Source organism: Trichogramma pretiosum, unplaced genomic scaffold (assembly GCF_000599845.2).
Source record: "Trichogramma pretiosum strain Unisexual culture from Peru unplaced genomic scaffold, Tpre_2.0 scaffold24, whole genome shotgun sequence".
Lineage (NCBI taxonomy): Eukaryota > Metazoa > Arthropoda > Insecta > Hymenoptera > Trichogrammatidae > Trichogramma > Trichogramma pretiosum.
In genome coordinates, this window is record NW_019641611.1 from 2,096,060 (window position 1) to 2,122,073 (window position 26,014).

The 26,014-nt window shown below is 37.4% G+C and overlaps 1 protein-coding gene across 1 annotated transcript in view; it reads left to right on the forward strand.

The window, feature by feature from the left end:
• LOC106648177 (long-chain-fatty-acid--CoA ligase 1) overlaps positions 1-26,014 on the forward strand; it is a 49,419-nt gene that overhangs the window by 6,683 nt on the left and 16,722 nt on the right. The window contains exons 3-5 of the mRNA XM_014364861.1: positions 8,493-8,829; positions 13,885-14,353; positions 20,262-20,552. Coding sequence (XP_014220347.1) covers positions 8,493-8,829; positions 13,885-14,353; positions 20,262-20,552 — 1,097 coding nt within the window. The remainder of the gene's footprint in view (positions 1-8,492; positions 8,830-13,884; positions 14,354-20,261; positions 20,553-26,014) is intronic.

The following is a 26,014-nucleotide window of genomic DNA, read 5'->3' on the forward strand; positions in this document are numbered from 1 at the left end:
GAAACTCATCTGAATGGTTATGTAAGAAATGCAGTTTATAAGACATATTACATTTCATTTCCCCGACTTCAAACTTATCGAGGTAGCAGGTAAAGACTAGAAGAGAAAAAAGTGTGTCAGAATGAGAGTAAGTTAACAGAACCGCATATTTCTCCATATCAATATCACGAACGAAAACGGTGCATTAATATGAAAAAATATGCCGATTTGTCAATTCACTCCCCATGCCGATCCACCTGGCTCATCTCTACTTTGTCATAAGGATATACTTATAGTGAATTTATTTTTACACTCTCAGACATTGTTTCACAAAATTTTAAAATGCATTCGTTTTAATCGAAGAAAAATCCATTGATGAAGAATTTTTCAAATTTTGTGACCCAATTCTATAGTAAAAAATAAAATAGCCTATATTATATTCACATATAAAGAAGTCCTATAAAAAATTTACCTGAAGCTATGTCAACAAAATTAAGGTAAATTTTATAATAACGGAAGTAAAAATTGATTGTTAAAAAATAAAGAGATTTTTTTGGTTGCTTTACTGCGGGGAAATAGCTTAGAAAAAATGTATTATATTTATTGAGTAGGGAAAAAAGCAGCTCTATCCCAGAATGTGAGCTCGCTAAATGTCTCAGACTAAAAAATTAATTCAGTTTTAAAAAACTAAGCACAAACTTCTTCCAATATTTTATCGCATTAAATAAATTTAACATTGAAATGACCTTGAAGGTGACTTCATAGAGGTCATCTGACTTCAGATTTGAGTTCAGCATCCTTAAAAACCTGAGAATGAGTATTTTCAGATTTTTTAAAGCTTTTTTCGTGATCTGACCCTAAAATAACCTTCAAATGACCTTTACAAGGCCGGATTCAGTCAAAATGACCTCTGATTTAGAATGAGCGACCCTCAAAACAAAAGGGTGATTTTTTCGGATATTTTCATTGAATTCTTGTAGTTTGACCTTCAAATGACCTTGAAATTGACCTCCTAAAGGTCATCCGACCTCGGATTTGGATTCGGCATCCTCAAAAACCCATGTATGAATTTTTTCAGATTTTTTACCTTTTTCCTATTATTTGACCTTCAAATGACCTCTAAAATGAGCCAACCTTGAAAAACCGACCCCGGATTCGGATTCAGCGACCCCAAAAACATAAAGTCCACTAGGTCCGGTCGGTGGATTTGAAAATTTTTTTTTTTTTGTAGAGCTGTGTTAAGAATTTAAGAGACTACTCATCTGACTTTTTTGAAAACGTTCACTCATTAAACAGAATTCTGGCTGACGAAAATTTAGATCTAATAAACATGGACCCGGCATTCGAGTTCCAAGGTTCCCGAATATAGATTCTGATACCTTGACTCGAGCCGATGTTCATCGTTGATTGTGTGTTCACTCATTAGACAGAATGCTAGCTAATAAAAATTTAAATTTGAAAGACAACAACCACACTTGTCTATCTCCAAGGTTCCAGAATAAAAACTCTGGTACCCTGACTGATTGATTGATTGAACAAATTTTATTATGCCAAGGTCATTGAGGCCGAATGGCAAGTGGCAAGTCAACAATACAATTTTAAATTTTAAATTTACAAAATGCAGCAAAAACTTAGCGATAATAATAATCAGTAATGCAAGAGCTGAATATAAACAATAACAAAAGTAGTAAAGTTAACTTCAACTTAAAACTATTCTTAGATTCTAATAACTAGTAACATGAAACAAAAATAAAAAATAAAAATTTACAACGACGCATGACAAGCAGACAATGATCAAGCACTAAGTGAGCGTCTCATATGGTCTCGCAACAATGGCTTGAACAGTGGAAGCGAGCTAGCCGAGCGGATCCGCGCTGGAAGCGAATTCCACTCATTTGCTGTCTGGATGGCGAATCCCGTCTTATAAGTAGTGGTGTCAGCAAATGGAACCTCCAGTGTCCGAGCTCCACCAGCGAGCCGTGCAGATCTACGGATCAGATCATTAGGTTGATGGTAGAGATCTCTCAGATACTCTGGACGTGCGGTTGATATCATCTTGTAGGTGAACAAATTGAGCAGATAGGCGCGTTGATCAGATGAAGTAAGCCAATCGAGCCTGCGGTAGTAAGGCAACAATTTGGCATCTCTTCGCAGCTTAAAAATGTAACGTATACATGTATTGAGCAGTTTTTTGACTCAGTCGGTGGTAACTTTGATGTCGATGAAGGCGAGACAAGAATAATCGAAATGAGGCATAATGAACGTATCGACCAATATCTTCTTTATGTCAGACGGTACGAAGTATGTTGCAGAGCGCAGACGATGCAGTACCCCATAGACACACGACGAGATAGCACTGACATGATTCTTCCAGCTGAGGGAACGATACATCAACAGTCCAAGATTTTTGACACAGTCTTCGAAAGGGATCTCGGTGCCTTCGTGCACGATCCTTCTACAATGGTCCTACTGAATGCGCATCAAATTTCGATCGGAAGCAAACAGTATGGCCTTTGTCTTGGAGATGTTGAGCACCAAGCCATGATCATGCGCCCAGCTCGCAACGCAATGCGCCTTCTCATTGAGCTTAGCAATGGTAGAGTTGATCTCAGAGGGAACAAACTGTAGGTAGATTTGGAGGTCGTCTGCGAACATCATATGAGTGGCGGTGCAATGCCTAAATATACTCGTTAACGAATCAATATATACAGGAACAGGATGGGAGCAGGCGTGGATCCTTCCGGGACTCCGGATGTATATGCTCTAAAGTCAGTCAAGTTTCCGATGTCATCCATTACTGCTTGCGATCGCTGGGACAGGTATGAGTGAAGCAATGATAGAGCGTTGGATGACAAATTCAATTTCCTGAGGGCTGAAATTAAATTTACATGATTTAACATGTCAAATGCACTCTTGAAGTCAAACAGCAGTAAGATTGTGACTAATCCGTCCTCGGCAGGTTTGACACAGGTCGATTCTGCGTGGGTGACAAGGGGGGCGCGCACTTTACTGAGCGGTCAAATATATGATTTTTTCCATGATTTCAGATATTTACCGGCCGAGATCATAACATTGATAGTGGAGACAAGCACAGGCGCGAGCACAGCCAGTGCATCATTAAAATATGCCAACGAAAGTCCATAGCCAGAGCCAGTACCAACGCCACTCGCGACACGCGCCAATGCAGACAGCACCTCGACCTTCGTTACATCACGAAAGCTGAAGGCAGGCAGGTCGTTTTGTACATCCATAGCGATAATACCATTGAATGCATCAGCAGAGCAGCCCGAATGGATGGTCGTGACCGCACAGTAATGGTCGAGCAATTCTTCGGGAACAAAAAAAGTTACCGGTGATGGCAGCTGGGGGGCGGAGATGCCAATACGTCGAAGATACGACCATCGCCCCGCTTTCGTGGAACAACTCCTCAGTCCATTAAACAGATAAGCTTCACGAGCTCCCCTCGATTCTCTCTTGAGTTCTTGTCGCCACTGTCTGAAGCGATGAAGTAAGTCCAGGTCACGAGTCCTCTTGTAACGCTGGTAGAGTCCATCGCGCATCCTGCATCTCTCCGTCAAAGCCAGCGTGAACCATGGCGCAAGTGCTCATGAGCGAATGCGCGCAGCGGCCCGGCGCGCCGGCTTATATATCGCTGTGCAGATGGCACGCAACTTCGATGGTGGTGAGGACCACCGCTGCAAGGCGGCTGAGAACCAGCGCCGATCCGCAAAGCTCGGCGTGATCTGCAGTGCGCGTCTATAATAGTACGCGACTTGCGTATATAATGTTATGAGCTTATTTTATAAATACGTATAAACACGTTTATAGATTGTGTCAATTTGTTGTAATGGTGATTGCTATCACAAGACTTATCAGTGGTCCTAAGATTGGATCTTGGTAAAAGTAGCTACCTTTTAAAATCTTTCGGGGCCCGGAAATGGGGAAATGAGTTTTTATTTTGTGGATTTTACAAACCGTTTTCCCTTCTCCCCATGTCTTTGATAAGCTCTTTTCCTGTTCTTTAAGATTGGTGGTAAAGTCATCATATGAGACATAAACAAGCCGACTTACAGTCGTAGCCTTGATTCAGTTTTTTAGGCAAAAAAAAAATATAGTTCATTGACTTCAGTGTTCCAGACATACTTGTTATTGACTACGTCATGGAAGCGATTTTTTATTCACTTCCATAAACCATATTTTCTAACAAATTTGACTTTGGTACCGCCTTTACGGCAGTTTATTTCGAATCACAATAAAAAAATATAAAGTCAAAACGATTGAACCAATTTTTAGCTCGAAATTCCAGCGAGTTTTGAGTTTAAAAAACATATAATAAGTAATAGTGTCGCGTCGAGTATTCTAAAACAAACACTTTATAAACATTTATAAGCTTTTATAAAAGTTTATAAACGTTAGCACATTTTTATATGTCCATATTTCGACTATACGTTTCAGTTTATAAAAGTTCTATTAAGTTCACGGGAAAAAATTTTTTTTTAATTTTACGTACCTTTCTCTCAATTTTTGTGAAAATATAGTTGAGAATATTAAGTACATCACTTTACTAAAATTAGCATGAAACACCAAGTTGTTTTTTATAAGCTGTATAAATATGTTGTATTGATTCATTGTTGTATTCAAAAATTCTGTTCACAGCTATGGGATAATTCGATGAAAGAGGAGTAATAAGTCCATATTTTCTCTGCTGCGAAGAAAAATAAATTATCATATAGTTACTAGTAAAAACAAATCTTTTTTTGTAAATAAAGTTTTTATAAGTTTTATCTAAAAATCAAAGAATTTGATTGAAGCATACTTCAGTAGTTGTACCCACGAATGAAAAAAACATATTTTTTGCAGTAAAACGGACGTATCTTTGTGAATAATGCACTAATGAAAATGAAAAAAAAAAGATATTAAGATCTTTCGAAGGGTCTATCTTGGAAGAATATTCTCATCAACTGGAAGGGTACAAAATATGTGTACACTGTCTGAAGTTTAACCAAATGAACCAAATATCTTTTTTGGAACATATCTCGATCTTACCTACAAGTAACCAAGTTAAAAGGGAAGCTAGCTGCAAGTGAATCACATTCACACACAACTGCCTTCCATTTCTATTTTCACGTTTATGTTTAAGCTACAGTGAACAGATTTTGCAGTCTTTGCAAACATTTGATCATCGAAACCATGCTTAGAATTGTTTAAGTATATTTTAGAGCAGCTGCGTGCAAGACAAGCGTTAAAGACATATGGTCGATGTGAAGACTCTTGAATAATATTTAAACTGGCGTCCACGCTATTTGTCAGTGAATTGAAAAGGCTCTTATTTGGGATAGCAATGTCAAAAATTCTTCAAAGGTAAGAAAAGCGTCACTTATGTCCCAACTGTAGTAAAATTTTATACAATCTGCAGTCATCTACGGTACCTACATAAATTCGAAAATATCTTCAAAAAATATTGATATATATGGCCGATTTTAAGTGAAGTCGAATAGCCCAAAAAAAATTTTTCATTAAGTAAAAAAAATTTGTTGTTTCTGAAGTCAAAAATGTCCCCAAATTTTATTAGAATTTTAGCGACCGTTTAATTTTTTTTGAAAGCCCCAAAGTTGGTATTTTTCGAGTTATTCCGAAATAATATAATTATCGCAAATATAAAAATAGTTTTTAGTTTATTATAGAGCGACTCAAATGAAAAAGTGAATCAGGGCTTTTTTGTTAAAAATTTTTCAAATTTTCAGAAAAAATATATTCCAAGGTGGTATGAGCACTCTAAAGGCTTGCACAATAGAGATAGATAGATGGATAGATAGATAGATAGATAGATAGATATCAAGTATAATCCAAACTTCAAAATTCGTTGAAAAAGGGCGGCTTTTTGCAAATTTTTCAGAAAATAAACATAACAGCCTTTTTCAATATCCTTTTTAAGAATACTAATTTGAATGCACAAAAAATAGTTAAATACATCGTTACAGTACTACATAGCTTTTACACTAAGCATCGCGTAAGCATGTATTCCAAGTTTTCGCATAACTCGATTGAGATCTATGTGGTCTCATTTTATTCGATAAGCCATTGGCCATGGTCGCAACTAAAATCTTAGCATAAGATTAACTTCAACTACTTAAAATTATTATTTAATAGAATATTTTATTTAAAGTGATCCAAAGTGAATAAAATACTTATTTTGTACGTTGTAAGTTTGTAAAATAAGGGTTGTAGGTTAAGAGTACCACAATGGCATGAAAAGTTCAATAGCAGATAGATTCGATGATTGTTGCGTTTGAATTTTGTTTGTGTCCGTGTCACGGCAGGTTTTGTCTGTCGGGGGCACAGATCATGATCATCGGGTATGGCGATTAGCTTGATGAATTCGAATGAGCACACAGGCTCGTGCGTTCGGTGTTTGGCCACCCAATTTCGTGTACGCTGTCAGCGCGTTGCTATGATAATACGTCTTTTTTTTTGTTTATTTGCTAGGTACGGTTTTTTAGTGAGTTAGTTTTGTTGTTGTACACGGATCAGTTATAAGGTAATAAATTCAATAAATAAAATTACCTATCTTTTTATTTATTTCATATCAGTAATATTTTTTTTTCTATTTCTATCCCTCGTTTGGTTTCCGGAGTCAACGAAAACATTAGTGTCAAAAGTGAGATACTTCGAAAATTCGAAAGAGGAAATAATTCGTCACACCAAAAAGAAAAGCAGCTAGCTCGCGAGGAGCGCCAAAGGTTAAGCGAATTACATGGAGTAACCGTGGAAATTCTTCATCGGCTCCTAGCAGCGAGGAGCAGGGGGATTGACGGGGTCAATTCGGGCTCGCCAGCGTCTGCAAATAATCATCCTGAAGGAGTAGTTCCAGGATGTCTAGCATTGGGTGCTCCGAATGGCCAACATGCAGCTACCGCGGGTTCATCACAGACGCATAATCCCATGGCTCTTCAGGCGATATGTTCGCCTCCTGTGAATGCATTAGCAGAAGAAATTTTGAAATGGGCTCGATTCTTCGGGCTCTGCAGGGATGATGCATCTTCGTCACATCTAGTCAACGGAAATTATGCAGGTCTAGGGCAAGGCGTCATGCTGGCCAGTAGTGTGACAGCTCGTGGTCCTGTCCGTGAGACGTCGTTGCATGCAGAGCAGACGGCCCCCAAGGTACGCGCTTCGTCATTGCGGCGTTCCGTAAGCGGTTCAGTAAGCAATGGTGTCGAAATTCATGAAATTAACTCAGAATCTATGATCGGAGACGGCAGAGTCACTGATATGCATCAACGGTTGCGGTTTCTTTTGGATCAAGATTTTGAAAATCCATGCAAATTAACGAGTCCGTTAGTTAATCAGGTACCGCTAATTTTCAATAGCATTTACGCCGCCGTTGGTAGTAATAGAGAATTGATTGATGCTATAAATGTTCTTTAGATACGGTGCGTAACTTCTCGCGTAGTGCTGATACTTCTTCCGTTCGTAATCGGATGGAATTTTTAAAGAAATTACCTTTTTTCTCGGGTGAGCCTCGGGAATTTCCTATATTTAAGCGTGCCGTAAATTTATTATTCGAAATCGAGGATATTGGAGCGAGTGAGGTTACATTAGCTTTATATCAATCATTATCCGGCAAAGCAAGAGAAGCTGTGAAAGATTTGTTCATTGCCGGAGATAGTGCTTGACAAATTATGGAAACTTTGGAAGTTCGCTTCGGTAATACGCAAGTAGTAGACGGTGCACAGCTTGCTCTAAAGTAACCCAAGTAACCCCTTTTAGGCTATGCCATCTTGGATACTGACAAAATCGGGTTAGGACTAATTAATCCCTGAGTAGCCTTGAAAGGTTAGCTGTGCACTAGTAAGGCTGACACTCTCTGCATATGGCAGTGGCTCCGCTAATCCCACCTCTATCCTACCTCTACCCTACACTACAGTCCCGCATTCGCCCAGGCCCGAGAACCTGTGGAGCAAGGTAAAACCTACAGATGCATCAGTGGATTTTCACTGGAGGTATACCCGTGCCGGGGGAAACCCAACCCGAAACAGCAGAAGCTCATTATGTATTTTTTTGCCGAATGGCCTTGAACGGCGTTGTATAAGTGACTAGCATGTTTACCACTGATTTAATAACCATTCTCTGTTATTGTCTAATAACGATGTGTTTAGTTATGTCTTGAAAAGGCTGGGAGACACGCCAGCAAAACTTCAACAATAATGCCATGTTAATGCGTTTATATTATTGTCCTTTACTAACTTTTGACGAGGGTTAAGCTCCGCATAACTCTTTTATTTATTTAATTATTTATTTATTTTTTTACCAAAATCGAACTTTTGTTCTGTTTATATCCTATTATTTTTAAGAAAATGGAAAATCATAAAGTTGTCATGAACCTTACGTTTTAAGCAACAACATAACAACACAATCTAAACAAGTTACTTAAAAATATCGTACAACAATTTTCTGAAACTGGTTTTTATGTCAATGTTATGAAAAATTCAAATAATTTATTTTACTTGCAGATAATGGTCGATGTCTTGGTTGGAGAAATGGACCTAATGAACCCTATCAATGGTTGCACTATAATGAGACTCTTCTAAGGGCTAATAATTTCGGTTCTGGTCTTATTTCTCTTGGTCTCTCACCTCTTAATCACTCATTTGTTGGGATTCACAGTCGAAATTGTATAGAATGGATTTTAACAGAACAAGCTTGTTATTCATACTCTTTAGTGCTTGTTCCTTTAAATGACATGCTTGGAATAGAGGCTAGTGCGTTCATTATAAGCCAAGCTGAAATCAATATAATGGTGTGTGAGGACGATACTAAATGTAATGCCATATTAGAAAAAGCACCAAGGTTGGCAACAAATCATGCAATATTAGAGTAATAATCTTAAAATTATAATAATGCATAACATAAAGTATTAATTTATAATATAGATTAAAATATATTACTTTTCATTTCTTCTGTTGTACAATAACCATAAAATATTGCTTCTTATTCTTCAGTCTAAGATAACTTGATAATTATTATTTTTACTAACGTGCAATATTAATTATCTGTTTGATCAATAAAAGTTCATACAATATAATTTTTTTAAAACTTGACTCAATAAAAGTATACATTTTATGAATAAAAATATTCTTACCAAAAATGATCAACGCTGATCCTCATTAATCACTTGTATAATTTTACATGAGGAAGTGCTACTCTGTCCTCTCAGGATTCCCCAATGGAAATAAAATAAACTTAAGAGGAGTTCAACATCAATTTTTCCTCTAATATTATTTTTATGATATAAAGGGCAGTTTTGAGACAAACCACAGTTACAAAAATTTGAAAAAAATTATGCAGAATAGACATGTAAGTGTAAAAATAACTGATTTTTGCTATTTTAGCATTTTTCTCTATGCACAAGGTTCACACCATTTTTTAATTTAGAAACATCTCTAGCCACCAAATTTCTTGCGAAAAAAATCTTGCGCACACTGTCTTTTACTCACTCTTTACTTATTCTCACACCAATTTCAACTATTTTCACATGATTTCATTCACTACCTGCCGTTCTCATAGAGTGTAGGCAAACCCATAATCAGTTTTTTAGCGTAGTGGGAAAGTATCGAGCACAAATATTACAAATATTACAATTGCATTCGAGCTTTGATATTTAATATATTTTCTCATAAAACATTCTATAGTTAACTGGTATATCTATTACTATAGCTAATCCACTGGCATAATGATAGAATTTATCGCATATGGGTCAAAATAATACTTTCTTACAAAACCGTGAGCACGTATGTCCCCGATCTGGACGCACTTTTGGTATGTTATTGTAAAAAAGTCTAAAACAATAGAGCTATCCTAGCTTGCTTTTATTCTAACTAATGAAACACTTACTTTAAAAAAATTACTCGATAAACTACACATCTAGAGGTGGTTCAAAATTTTCTCTGAACAACAGTTATTACTAGACCTGAACTAAAATTATTACTAGAACTAAACCATACTGGCTCTAATTCTGGCAGTCATTTTAGCATGCGCAATGCACATATTAGGTAGATATTTTTTATCACTTGAATTTTCATATGGGCAATCAAGTATATCTTTTTTCTGCTACTGCTTCTTCTGCTGTAACAGTTCAACACTTCTATAAAAAGGCTATGGTTCTGTTTACATTTTGATTTTGATGCCAATATGGCGTGGAATAGTGAAGACACGCGGTATGTCCCGCCGAATTTTTTAAAGTAAGTTTGTCATATAAAAACGGATGTCAGAGTCTTGACGTGTTTAATTTGTGATAGTTTGTACTGTAAATCGGATTTTATAAAAAAAGTTAAAGCTGTAAAAGGTTTTTTCGTCACAAGACATAATTGTGTGCCCATCTCGACCGAGCATAACCCTAAATCAGCTACCAATTCGTAAACATGGTGAGGATACGGAAATTTTGATTTTGAAGAGAAAATACTACTTAATTCAACAGTGTTTGCAAAAATAAAGAACGGCCTTAATGTAACGAAATGTGAGGAAGCTGAAGACACGGAAGAAGACTTAAAAAACGACGATGATGATAGGGGTTCCATAGTATTATACGCTAGTGACGAGAGTAAGAAACGAAAAATTTATTCTAATGAGTGTGAAGACTATCAAGTGTACAGTGGTGACCTTGGTTTTGAAAAAAGAATGAATAAAGAGCTAATCAAATAAAACGATGAATTGAGAGAACATAATATATTTTTTAGATCTCTTGCCACTGATGCTAAAAAAACTGCAAGAAACAAAAGATAAACTTGATAAATCATATGCAAATATTGTAACCTGTCCACAGAAAGAGAATATTAAGAAGCGAGAATGTGCTCGAATTATAGTGAAGCTAAAAGCAAATTGGAAAGGTGATATACTTGGTATCGTGAAAGATCAAGTTGCAATAATAAAAGTGCGAAGATTTTGAGTGTTCAAAAAATGCATAGTGGTTCAGTCTTTATCAAGTGTGATACTACAAAAGATTCTAAGTTAATCGTAAATTCGTTAAATAATCAAAACAAAGAAGAGCTGCCTTCTAGAATATGTGAAAAAGATAGCCTCTTTATTAGAATATCAAATGTGTCGAGTGATGTTAGTAAAGTAGAACTTGCTGCTGTAATTATCAACCGAAATGAATTACCAGCTGACAGTGTGAATGTAGTATACAAACAGAAGAAAAGCTGTTTTGGAGCCCTAGCTGAAGTTACATGCGAATCATATACGCTGATAATGTATCAAAAATCTGTGTTTGTATATTCTGAGAATTATAGAGTATATGATAAGTATAATATAAGGAGATGTAAAAACTGCTGCGGTTATAATCATGGTATACAAAAGTGTAGATAAATAATGAAGAGGCAGCAATTATATGTAAAATGCACTGGAAATCATGATGCAGCAGCATGTACATCTGAAACTGTGAAATGTATCAACTGTGTGAATGCTAATAAATATCTCACCAGGAAAAGATCAACTGAACATTCGGTTGATGATAAGGCTCGCTGTGAGAGTTTTAAGGTGAAATGGGAGCAGTATATTAGTGATACGGACTACCCGTGGAAGCCTGATGCACCACATAACATTGGTGTTTGGTCTAAATAAATCTCTATCTTTGTTTTATAAATTCTTCTTTTAAAATACTTTGTATGGATATAGTCAGTTATAATTTAAATCAGGAAATAGTTTACAATCATGTACAGGAACTTAATAGCAATAGTGCTTTCTGTGACTTGGATGTTTTTGTGATACATACCAATATCAGAAGTGCAAGAAAAAATATTACCAATTTTGAAGCAGTATTGAATACTTTCAAAACTAAGCCAGATATCATTATTTTCTCGGAAGCATGGCTTACAGAATGTAACAATTTCACAAATCTCACAGGGTATATTGGTTTTGATAACGGTAGCAGAATAAATAAAGCGGATGATGTCAATATGTACATCAGGAATGGCCTATGCTATAATGTAATTAATGAACAGTATGGAGATTTAAAGCGTATAATTGCCGAGCTAACATTAACAGATAAAAGTAAAATCAAAATATTTGGTGTGTACAGATGTCATGCATATAATGCTGAATATTTCATCGGCGACTTAAATGTTTTTATTATGGGTAATAGAAATGTACTAAATCACATAGTGATGGGTGATGTAAACCTGGATGTAGTGAAGTTTGATGCAAATGTTGAGGAGTATTTCTATAACTATCTACAGAATGGGCATCAGTCTATGATGAATTCGTGTACGCATCCGAATAAGAAAGTAGATAAAGGCTCCTGTATTGATCATATTTTTGTGAAGAGGAAGCATACGGCATGTGCAGGTAAATTGTGCAGTGGTATTACGGATCATTATCCAATTGTAATATCCTTGAATTTAAACAATGCTCAATTAGCGGCCACAGATAAACGTAAAATTGCCTAAAAGAAATTTATGGCACTGTGTGCAGTTAAAAATTGGGATTAGATATATGAGTCGAACAATGATGAAGACGCTCTTGATATGCTAATCATGAAACTTAAGAATAAACACAATTCATCATTAAAATCAATACCCAGAATGCAAAAACCGAAAAACCCTGGATTACCCTTGCACTTGTCAACTCTATCAATATAAAAAACAAACTATATAAGCTATGGAAAAATGATCAAACGAATGAATTTAAAAAACAAAAATTTCTTAAAATATGAAAAGATGCTTAAAAAGCTAATAAGGCGCTGTATTGCTCATTTACATTTATTTTCTTAAATTCTTTTTGGTCTATCGAACAGAAAGTTCTATAGAAATGCACAGATGATAGTAATCAAAAACTTGTATTCAATAAGAAAATGTATGGAGAGCCATACTAATAAGCATTTTGTTATTAGTATATTACTGCCCTAGGCCGCGAAAAACAGAAAAGTCCCAGAGTATGTGTAATTAGTGGCCGAGGTGAAGCCGAGGCCGATAAGCACATACTCTGGGGCTTTCTTTTTTCGTGACGAAAGCCTGTATACTATTTTTCATACACAGTGGCCCGAAAATCGCTCTTCCCGCTTTGCGCAGCGGCAGGGAAGTAGTCACTTTCGGGCCGCTGGTATGAAATAGTATATTTCTCAACGGGTGCACATATGGTTTTTTAGCAAAACGAGGGATTATAGCACGAGCCGAAGGCGAGTGCTGTAACGAGTTTTGTTAAAAAACCATATCTGCACCAGTTTGAGATACTATTTTTTCCTACGAGAGCCTAAAATTAGCGGCAAAGTTGCGTATTTTAGGTTAGAGTGGGGAAAACATTTTTATTGTTCATTGTACAAGAATTCTTAACGGAATTCGACATTAACGAGTTCTGTGAAAAATTCTGTTAAGTTTTCTGCAGATTTTTTTCATACAACTGTACGTGAGATTAGAAACAAAGACTAATATAATGATGACAAATAAATATAAATTCAGAAGCTATAAAAATTGATTTTTTTTCTCCATTTCTCCTTCATGCGAAAGCCTGCAGGAGACTCTCTTCGACGCCCCCCCCCCCCTTAACTGTTTTGCACTTGCCCAATTCCAAAAACCTGTGAGACAAAGGAAACCTGAAGGTGCACCAGTGAGTATGATGCGAAGGTACATCACCCGACAGGAGAAAACCCGTCCCGAGATAGTCGGGGCTCATTGGGAACTTTTCCCATCGCTTGGCACTTGGAACAAACCAACTGAGCCATGGAATGTTTTAATTTTAGATTTTAATTTTATAAATAACTTATTATTTTAACTTTATAATTTTTAATTTCTCTTTACATCTAATCTACTTTTACTGGATGGCAAAAAAATATTCATTTTTTTCATGAATTTGAAACATTTCACTTTAATAATAATTTTTGATAACAGTTTCAGAATAATATTGATATTTCAGGTGTTTACAAAAAATAATAGTTATTCGTGAAACGACAAACATTACTAAACGTAAAGCAAAACGAAAAGGCATCGAATTAATTAAATTTTCAGATGTTGAACAGCTTGGTACGCGTGAAAATTACTCTGAAATACCTCCGAAACCTAATGATTTATGCACAGTTTGTTACACGCTAGGAACCACAGGTAATCCAAAAGGCGTGATGCTTACTCATAAGAATATCATTTCAAGCATTAGCGCAGTTTTACTTCAATTAGGTGAATACAAGCCATCAAGTAAAGATACAATGTTAAGCTTTTTGCCCTTAGCTCATATGTTAGAACGATGTAGCGTCAATGGAATGTTTATGGTCGGCGGATCAGTTGGTTTTTATGGTGGTAATATGAAACAACTATCAGAAGATATGAAAGCATTAAAGCCAACCATTTTAATTACTGTGCCAAGATTTCTTAATAGAATGTTTAACGAGGTAAGAATAAGATTTAAAATTTCTCTCATAAATCATAACATTGATTTTGCTTACAACAAAACCTCATAAAAAGCGTATGGGTCTACGACTTATCGTCCCCACGTCAACTCGAACGACAACTTGACATGCGACAATTCGCCCGCGGACAACTCGACCCCACGAAATCTCGACCAGTGACAACTCGATCCCACTACAAGTTGACACTTAAAAAAATATAAGTGCCAATTTTTGTTCGAGCCGAAGATAACATTAATAGCAACATTGTTCAAATACGATAATACGCGTTTTTTTTTTATAATCAGACACAACACTTAATAAACGACTGACTGACTCAATTTCTTCGTAAGTTCTTTTTCTAGTTAAGTTCTTTTTCTAGTGAATTTTTTATTTTTGCCGGAGTTGATGTCCCTAATTCTGTTCACCTCTATACTCTGTTCCATCTGAAGGTACTTTAAGAATTTCCACAAAATCTCGTGGCTTTTATGAATTTTGTGACTGAAATTACGATGCCACTCTTCAACTCCATTGTTTGTGCAAACATTGTCTGTCAAGACGGTATCGGCGTTATTCCACAAAACAGGCAGATACGTAGGTAAAGTTTTTTTTCAACTCGAAGGAGCCAATACCAGTAGTTTCAAAATAGGTAAGGAGGAGTTCCATTATTTTGAAATTATCTTTGTAGTATAGAGTGGTACACAATTTCTTATATGCATGCGCAACATCGTCAATACGTAAAAGTCGCAAAAGTCTCATCATGCTGGTATTGATATCCAGTTGCTTAAAAATTGCTTCGTACTTCCTTACTCAATGCGAGACTACTTACATTTAAAATGAGTGAAGTTTACCATACAGTTCTCATTTATTACTTGAGTAACTTTCAACATACAAGGTAAATGTACCAATAATCGGCCGCTTAAGGCGCTTAGTTGTTAATATTTTACACTATTCAGATGTAAAATTATAATTGCAATTTATTTACATCAATTGTACTAATTGTATTTTTCTCTAAAAATCATTTAAAATGTCTATTTGTTTTTACTAATAAATAAAGCCCAAGTTGGTGACGCAGCGATTGTACCAATTACTGACCATTGAGAAATTTGATGTCCTAATAATTGAACTCTCTATGTCCCATGAACTGGCCACGTGTTATAAGTAGATTTTAAACTCTATATCTTTATACAATTCTGCTCTAGGCTAACGCTAATTAAGGTTTATTAAATGAATTAAGGGCTAACAGAGGGCTTAATTATTTTTCATTTTTCAATTACAGTACTAGGCTGTAAAAGTGAAAAAAAAAGTTTTTTTCAAGAACAATCATGATAACCCTTTTCAATACCATATTTGAAAGTATTTTGTCCAGTTAGATACTTAGAAACAGTTAAATACTGTTAGAATTATAAGTATATAATGTTTTTGTATTTTCGGAGCCTGTACCACTATCGACTGCGCTCCGAACAGTGCTGCGCACGAGTGTGGTGGGGAGAACAGCTGTGCTGCTCTCTTTCACTCCGAGCCCACACGACTACGTCACATTGACTCCTTTTCTCTTTCCTTTTTGTTAATTTAATAAACCTACTACAAATACAAACCTGCATTTGATTTTCACTCTGCTAACAGGTTATGGGCCTTTCGTTTTAGTGAAGTTTGCTTTTATCAGTGCTTTGGTTTTGTTTTATTTGTGAAGTTTTTGGAACGTATTAACGAAGTGCAAGACTTTTATCAAGATGGCTGACGTCTCAGACCTGAAAAATATCCCAAAAATCAACGGACAAAATTTCCAGCTCTGGAAATTCCAGATCAAAGACGTTCTCGTTGCACACGATCTTTTGGAGATCGTAGAGGGAACCGAGACGAAGCCTGCACCCGGAGCAGACAATGCCAATGCTACCAAAGTCAAAGAGTGGACAAAAAAAGACGCGAAAGTGATGTTAGCATTATCGTCGTCCATAGATTACAGCCAACTAACTATCTAGTGAATTGTGCATCAGCTAACAAAATGTGGAAGAAGCTCTCCAATATCCACGAGCAGAAGAGCACATCTAACAAGTTGGCATTGACAACAAAGTTTCACGAGTATCGTAAGTCACCGAACGACTCTATTGCTCAACACGTGGCAAAATCGAAAATATTGCTAGCCAGATAAAGGATATCGGACAAACAGTATCAGACGTCATGATAATGGCGAAAATCATCAGTACTTTGCCGAGCAAATACAACGCCTTCATATCTGCATGGTACAGTGTGCCAGACACAGACCAAACGATAGACAAGCTACGAGAGAGGCTACTACGCGAAGAAACTCGAATGTCTGCTGACGACGACATTCCCAGGGCATTTGCAGCGACAACCATCGACACGAAGAACAACGGTCGTAAGCAGCCAGGTAATAAAAAGAAAAGTTTAGTCTGTAATTATTGCAAAAAACCGGGGCATATCGCGAGATATTGTTACTCCAAGAAACGCGCGAATAAATCACAGAAAAAGGAGAATGAATTGGTTCTCCGAATTTTTACCGATTCGAGACGACCGTGTTTACATGGGAAACGGAGCAGGGCTCACAGTAGCCGGAGAAGGCAATGTTTTGATTAAGCGATCAGTGAACCGCAAATGGTTAGATGGAATAATTCGCGATGTGCTGTATGTACCTTCGATGAATATACTGTAGCTACTTGTGTGTACAATTTTCTAGAATTTAGTATTCATTTTTTATCATTTTCCATAAATTAATTTTACTTTGCTATATGTACCAGTAGCTACAGTTCATTTTATGGCTAGCTTTTGGTTGCGACCATGGCTATCGAACAAAATGAAACCACATGGGCTACCATAGATTAATGCTTGCTCTTGGATTTCCACGACAGGTAGCTTAGATATGTGTAAAGGTTGCGTTGAGGGTCAACTCACTTACTATTAATGTACTTAACTGTTTCTAAGAATCTAACTGGACAAAATACTTTCAAATATGGTATTGAAAAGGGTTATCATGATTGTTCTTGAAAAAAACTTTTTTTTTCACTTTTACAGACTAGTACTGTAATTGAAAAATGAAAAATGATTAAGCCCCCTGTTAGCTCTTAATAATTAATATTTTTACTGAAGTTTAAACTTAATTCTTAACTCTCAACTCCTGCATTTCAATTAGGGATGTGCAAGTACCTGTCATATCGAGTTTCATTCGACTTGAGTGCAACGAGACGACGGAAAAAACTCGAGTATTTTCGAATGCTCTAGTTTTTATAAGTACTCAAGTTTTTTGAGTAATCAACATTTTGCAAGTTTCAGCTGATTTATTGATATGAATACATTTTTCGAAAGATTAATAAATACCATCAAACCCCGTCATCCGCGTGGGTTCAGTTCCAAAAAAGTAGCACGTATACCGAAACCGCGAATACCGAAGCATTGTTCTTATGAGAAAAGGGGGTTCGCTTCTTCGTCCAGCTGAAATGTCAATGTACGAAAGAGTAAACAACTTTTTTTTTGAAAAATGAAAGTATTTATTCATTTTCAAGTAAAATACTCAGTCAAACTTTTTTGCTTCGCTCTGTGCATCAAATCTTTGTATACATTTTCATAAAACTTCAATGATTTTGTTATATCTTGCTTGAATTGAAGGCTGAGAGTCATTATTGGATCATGAATTATGGCTCGTTCAATGAGTTCTGATCGAATAATCGTTATGGTCGAATCTTCTTGCTAGGGTGGCAACTTTTTTACCAACTGCCAATGCATCGAGAATTTTGATATTTTCGACCAAATTGACACTGACAGTATTACATGTTCATAACAATTAATTGTATTGTAGATTAAACGATAATCAGCGCCCTCTGTATGCTGTATGAAAATTGTTTTAGTCGAGTTTCGGGCCGCTTGAAGGTTCTTATGGGACGGCCGCATTGAATTTACAGAGGGCGCTACAAGAATGAAAAAATCATCAGCGATAATTCACAGAAAAGGCTTACGTTCCCTTGACATGATGCATGAGACATAATCTCCGCAACAAAACCTCCGACACACAATAACCCAAAATAACCCAGTAAAGTAATAAAGTAATACATTTATAGATACCTAAAAAACAGAAAAAATTTAAAAATGTGGCGGGGATTTTGTCCCGCTCCCATATCATCAACATTATTGGAAATCCTTTGATCAGTACTACAAATTTGAAAAATCCATCTCCAATATAATTCATTTTCATGTTTTTTAATTTATCAATCAATTCATATACACCTTGAAATCTAAATTTTTTTTATTGAATTTTTGATTAGGATTTTTGCTCCACCTTTCATCGCATTTTTCGAAACTCTAAAATTTTAATTTGACTTATAAATTGATATGCTACGGATCCATAATGGATTTTTGCATTCAAAATGAAGCAAAAAACTTGGAAAATTTCAATATTTGTTGAAACTTGATTGATCCATTATTTTACAACTATTAATCATTTCAGGTTTTAATAGTCGTGTGTCCCTGCCTTTTTTTATCTCCATTTTTTATTATTTACCGTCTGTTTACAAAATCAACAATAAGTAAATATAATTAGCATTTGTTAGTTGGTGATTTTTGATGTTTTTTCTGTTTTTCATTTCTCAGATGATGCTTTTAAATTTTTTGAACATAGACGAGTGTATAGAAGGATACTTACTCGCGCGCAGAGCCAAAAAGGTATCTAACTCGAGCGTAGAAGCAAAAAGGTAGCTTATTTAAACGCAGTGGCAAGAAAGTTTTTGCTCGTTGAATTGAGGTTGGTAATGCAGCCGTAAATGATGACATTTTGTTTCAACATTCAACATTCAACATTTAATTCAAAGTTATGTAAAGCCAATAACTTCTACTTCCCTCTCAAAACATACAAAGTTCTCCATAAGTGGCAAATTCAGTCGAAATCGCGGTGAGATTGATTTTTTTACTCCCATTACAAATGAATGAAAATCATTACACTATCTCACTTATTTTTCTCTTTTTTGCTCTAATACAAAACAAAATTTCATCATTTATGGCTCCGTTGCCAACCTAAATTCATCGAGCAAAAACTTTCTTGACCCTTAGTTTGAATAAGCTACCTTTTTGCTTCTGCGCTCGAGTAAGTATCCTTTTTGCTACAGATTTGAAATAGATACCTTCCTGCCCTGGGGCAACGATATACGGTGTCTCCAATTTAATCCTCTGTCAAGGTGTATTCCAAGATATTTTGTGTTATTATTTTGAAATATTACATGGTTATTGAGGAAGACAGCTGGGCAGATCTTTCTTTTTCTGGTGAAAGTTACTTGGACTAATTTGCTCTCGTTGACGGTTATCCTCCACGTATTCAACCATTTTTCAAGGGTCGAGAGGTATATTTGCATATTTAGGAAGGCAAGAACTGGATTTGTGTGGCATGTCATGACCGCTGTATCGTTAGCAAAGGTTGATACAACTGTACTTGTAGAGGTACAAGGGGAGGTCCCCTTAATGTAGAAAAAAATCAGCAAATTAATGTAATGAAGAACTCTAGTCTATTGCAATTACTTTAGCCACTATTGCTATATTTTTTTCTCTCTATAACTCCTTTTATAGGAGAGACTTACGACCCCCCCCCCACCTCCCACTGACTTTATTTTGCCCAGGTCCGAAGACCTGTGGGGCAAGAGAGGTGTATCAGTGGATACGTACTGCAGGTACACCCATGCCTATGAGACAGCCTGGGCTCATTGGGTTCTTTTTTCACCAAATGGCACTTGGAAAAATCGGGTTCCCTCGCCGAGAATTTAACACTCGGCCCCTTGGACGGACTGGACTCATGCGCTCTAACATATGTATCTATAAACAAAACGATTATTCCATTGTACTTATTACTTACATATTAACAATACGCAATCAATTATTTAACTTAATATATTTCAAATATATACATTTTTTCTAGGTTCGATTACAGTTGAATAATTCTCTTTTAAAGCGTACGATTTACAATTTGGCCTTAAGAGCAAAAGAAAATGACTTAAAAAAATGCATAATAAGGAAAAATTCTTTGTGGGATTGGCTTATTTTTAAAAAAATACAAAAAAATATCGGCAATAATTTACGTTTAATGCTTGTTGGATCAGCTCCTTTAGCAGGAAACATTCTCACTTTTGCTAGATGTGCTCTGGGATGTTTGATTGTAGAGGGATATGGGCAAACTGAATGCTCTTCTCCTATAACATTAACTGTACAAGTAAGTTAAATTAAATTTTTTACTTTCTTTTCTACTTCAAAATGAAAAAAATACGTACAAATATTTATCAAAAATTTTACCTACTTTACAATTATGTCAATTAGTTATTCTTTCAATATCTTTGTTTTTTATTGTGGAAGGACAAAAACAATAAAACCTTGTTGTACAATGTTACGTTATCGTAGATGAAAAGTCCTGAGAAGGACGGATGCCAAGCTAGGCTGATGGTCAGAATGATCAAAGGATGACCGTTCGCTGACCCACGTTCTGATGACGAGGATCTTAGAAAGAGACTACGTTAAAAGACTTTTGTGTGGCCTTGAAAAGGACCGATTGTCTTTTGTAGTCGCCTAGAAGCGCCTTCTCCGCTCTCTTCTCAGCTCTGCTTCTCTTCTAGCCGAGGGCCTCCTGGAGGGTGAGGAACGAGAGTTGCGAGGAGAGCGTGGCTCAGCTTTTAGCTTAGGAGCACGTTTAGCCGGGCAGAGCGAGATAGCTGGCCTTGGTAGTTTGTGTAGTTGCGGATGAGAGGCAACGTATTCGTCAAGAGCGTTGGCGGATCGTGACGTTCTGTCCTGAGTCGTCTTCTTCGCTACCGACACTTCCCACAGTGGCGGTCGGACCGGTGGTACCGTGACCCTGGTCAGTTGGTGTTGTCGCTGGCACGTTTGCTCGTCAGACGACCGTGGCCCAATGACCGTCGGGAGAGTGCGGTTAGCAGATGCTGTGGATTGAAGTGGCGCGGCCGTGAGATCGACCACTGGCTCAGGGTTGACTTCTCTTCTCGCTACAGTCCTCTTCCACACATGTGGGCAAGGCACTGGCAGAGGGGGATAAGGCCACGTGCGCAGCAATGCGCACGAGCGGCTGGTGTAGGTGGTCCCGGGCAATGAAATCAGACTACAGATGTTCTTGACTTCTTCAATGGCTCGTTGATGAGTCTTGACGATATTTTCGCCGGCCGGCACAGCCCGTACAACGCAGCGTTGTTCCAAGAGGCCTGACACAAGAGGGTGGCCTCGTTGTAGAACTACGGCCCTTCCTCTCTTTTTTCTTTGGATTGGCGCCGTGATCGATTTCCCTCTTCGGGTCGAGACAATCGGAGGCAACAAAAAGACTCGAGTACGAGTCCAACTACTTTTCTGTTTTGACTTTTTGCAAAGTCAAACAGTCAAAAGTAGCCTGACAACTGTTTACTCACTTTTCTGTTTCCACTCGTACAAGTTGAACAGTCAAAAGTTAAGAAGACAAAAGTCCAATCACTTTTCTATTCTCACTTGCAACAAGTCGAACAGTCAAAAGCTGATTGAATAAGGTCGAAAGGCACTTATACTAGTACTCTAAACTCGACCTTTTCTCATGCGGATACGACTTTTTTCTGGCGCCGCGCTACCTGGCGGCCGAGTCGGAAACTTGCAAAAGTAAAAAGTGGGGAAAGGTTGTGAAATGACAAGGTGAATATGTTTTTGCAAATTAGACCAAGTTCACTATTGAATGAAGTCCCTAGGTCGCAACTCTCAAGAGCTCGTCGTCGCGAACGCGAGGACGAGAGTCGATGTGTTCTGGCTGGCAGCCGAGAGACGACTTCACTTTGCGTGGCCGGGCACCTCGCTTATATAGGAAGTGAGTGCGCGCTGATTGGCCATCGGCGCAAAGGTGGGGACGAGTGCTGCTGTGTACGTCGCCAGAGTGGGGACGCGCACAGCCGTGCACGTCGCTCGAGTGGGGACGCACGCAGTGGTGTGGCAATGCGTACGAGGGTAACAACCTTTTCTAGAAAAAAGTCGTATATCAGAATTCAGAATATAATATTACGTTCCGAACTCGCTTTTATCATCGGGTCATACTCGTAGTCCTCAATCTAAATTCTATAGAGTGCTCGTCGGACACGCCGAGTCCAAACACAGCTGTACCTTACTTTCAGCAAGCCAGTTTGCACCGAAAATAGCCAGCTAGTAGCAGACAACACATCGCCCCTCAAGTGACCGTGAGCTAGAGGTTGCCCCCTTCAACAGTCAATTCTTGAAGCCGTCAGCGAGCTAGAAAGACAAGTCTTCTTCTACCGACAACTTCTCGAGCTTCGCAGCGAGCTAGAAGACAAAAGTATAATAAAACCGTTACGTCTTTTTTGGGTATACGTCAATAAGAATAAAACGGCGATAAAGACGGTGCCAAAGTCAAATTTTATTAAAAAATAGGCGGTTCAACTGACAGTTCTAACAATATAACTTTTTTCAAACGCATAAAAGCAACATATGGTATGAAGACACTGAGATGTCTCAAAAATTGGCAAAAGTGGAGATCTGACTTGGCCAAGACTAACGCGAAAAAGTGGTTTTCAGCTTACTAGCCCGTTTGAGGCGTATTTCGTACTGAGCGTCCTCAATGGGTAATGCCGTCGATTTCAGTCGAGCAGCGCGGCGCCACTGTCCTCGCACTATAATCATGCCTCCTGGCGCTATAATAATGATTACAGTGCGAGGAGGTGAGTATAGCGAGCGCTTGTTTTTTATATGTCGTACGTATAACGTAGCACAGCGGTGCGTATAGCGGGTTGCCACGCTCACTCACTGTCCCTCACTCGCTTCTGCGCAGATCCGACTTAACCAAATTTTTTATATATTTACGTATACCGCACGATGGATTTAAACTCAAACATTGGGCATAATGCCGACGAAAGTGGGTCCAGCAGTAGTGAAGACGAAGATTACGAATCGTATATACAAGAACTAGTCGACAAAGCTCGTTCGAATTTAATACCCGAGCAGTCGAAACATTTGTATGAAGCGCAGTACAAGAAGTTTCAAGAGTGGCGAGCAAAGATGAAGCTAAGAGAAAATTTGAAACAAGAATATCTGTTGGCATACTTTGAAGAATTATCTCGAACGTATGTAGCAACAACTTTGTGGGCAACGTATAGCAAATTAAAAGCTATGATAAATCTGAAGGAAAATGAAGACATCAGCAAGTATCTCGAACTTCAATGTTTTCTAAAAAGAAAAGCAAAAGAGCATATCCCAAAAAAGGCTTTGGTATTTGAGACAGAGGACATTAACAGATTTCTTTCAGATGCACCTGACGAGAAATTTTTGCTCCACAAAGTAAGTGATTTTTATACTTTTGTCTATAGCACTACTTTTTTGTTATACTAATGAACAATATTATCTATAGGTTGTGTTGGTCATTGGATTACATGGGTGCCTACGCACTATTGAACTGTTAAGGATGAAATTGACTGACATCACAAAACACGGTGGCGTATATCTAATCCAAATCCCAAATACCAAAACAAAGGTTCCCAAGAGTTTTATGACCAGCCCAGAGGTGCATGAAATCATCAATAAATATATGAAACTGCGTCCGCATGGTATGGAAAGATTTTTCGTTCAGTACAGAAATGAAAAGCCTACACGACAGGTAAGATCTGTTAGAATAACAATTTTCAACTAATGCACTAAAAACAACCTGTTGATTTATACCTTATATTTTTTCAGAATGTTGGCAAACGCAAACTCTCAGATATACCGAAAGATATTGCAAGGTTCTTGAAATTGGAAAATCCTGAAAGGTATACGGGTCATGCTTTGCGAAGATCTTCAGCCACGATAGCAGCAGATCTAGGAGCTGATTTAATTACGCTGAAGAGACTGGGGAAATGGAAGAGTTCAACTGTGGCTGAGGGATACATCGATGATTCAAAACTCTGTAAGAAAAATAATAGCAAATTGATAGCATCTGCTTTAGACATCAAAAAGCCATGTACAGCTGTTGCAAGTGGAGATTGCATGAACAAACATGACAGAAATCAACCAAGCACTTCTTCACGTAAACTTCCTGGTGAAATACTTCCTGGTGAAATGCTTTCAGACGATATTGAAGAAATTTGTTCTATTTCCCAAATGGAGTATAATGAAGTTCTAGAAACTCAATTTCATACAGAAGATGATACAGTTCAGCAACCAAAAAAGAATGCGAAGCCACTACGTAAACCTCTGTTGCCACAAAATAATAATATAGTAATTTCACAGCATAAATTGAGTGATAAAGAGCTAAAAGATTGTCAATTAACATTAGATGATTATCATGATTTTGTCATGCAGGAGTTTGAAGTGTCAGAGCATGCTAACGGCATAAAACAATTTAATCCTAACTCGAGTGATAAATCAAATGCTCAATACAATAATAGGAATGGGTTTAATAAACAATGTTCATATAGAATATAAGTATTGAGAGTTCAAATGCACTTTAATAAATTGTTATTGAAATACTGATAATCACTAAAAATCATTTTTAAATTACAACCTCATTAACTTCATCTGACAGCTAGAAAAAAATCATATACATAAAGCTCGCCTTTGGCTCGCGAGAAACACTTACAATACTACTACAGCTCGCCTTCGGCTCGCGACGAGACACATATAATGCTAATACAGCTCGCCTCCGGCTCGCGATCCTCTCTTGCAACATAACATCTTCATCGACGTTATTGTTAACTGCTTGTGACTGAGCTTCAGCATTAATTGAATCTTTTTAAGTATTGCTCCTCAAAACGGGCAAGTAATCAGAAAAATGCTGCGCGGCCTCGGTGACTACTGTGCCCCAACGCTGCAAACACACCTCGGCTGTAATCATCCCGTTTCAGCCCTTGATGTGTAAATAACTATTTTGAGTGCGTGTAGACTTCACCGACTGGTACCACCACATTTAAAAAATCAGTTCAAGAACAGTATATACTTCTACAGCAATGTATGTGAGACAAAGAGTCAATCAGTTCTAGACACGCTGAACAGAAAATGGCTCAACTTACTGATTGACGATATCCACATAAAACGTGAAGAACTGTACAGACTGCTCAACAGACTTCGTCGACGGATTGACCATCTCGGCCTCCCTACGGAGACCCTGTGTAATTTTTTTAGTTCGACGAACACAAAGTGTGACTTCATTTACAGCAATGAACTACAGAGCGTAAAAAAGAAATTTGAAAAACTAAGTGCTTCTAAATCTACGACTATGCAATCCAGTACGGACAAAAAGAACTGGTTGATTAATCTAACAAAAACGGAGATCTCAGAAGAGGTAACAGATATTTTGTCACGAGGCCCGAAATTCAAAGTACCAACACAGTGGCGTACGAAAAACACCGTGTAAACCATCAAAAACCTCGATTCGTGTATTAACGCTTTGAAGTTAAAAGAAAACAAAAAAAAATGTGGCGAACGACATACGCTGCACAGTCCTGGACAACTTCAAACGTACGGCTAACAACAAGAACCGTTGTAGCAAATTTGACTATTGATGAAGGTGGACGATTACATAGAAAAAATGACGACACTCTTGAGCGATGATGAGACCTACGAAAAAATCGACCACGACCCATTTGAGAGCTTACAAACGAGGACGAAAATACTCTCGAAAGAAGTCAACGAAGAGTGTGACAGAAACCTTAGTACTTTCCAGCTATC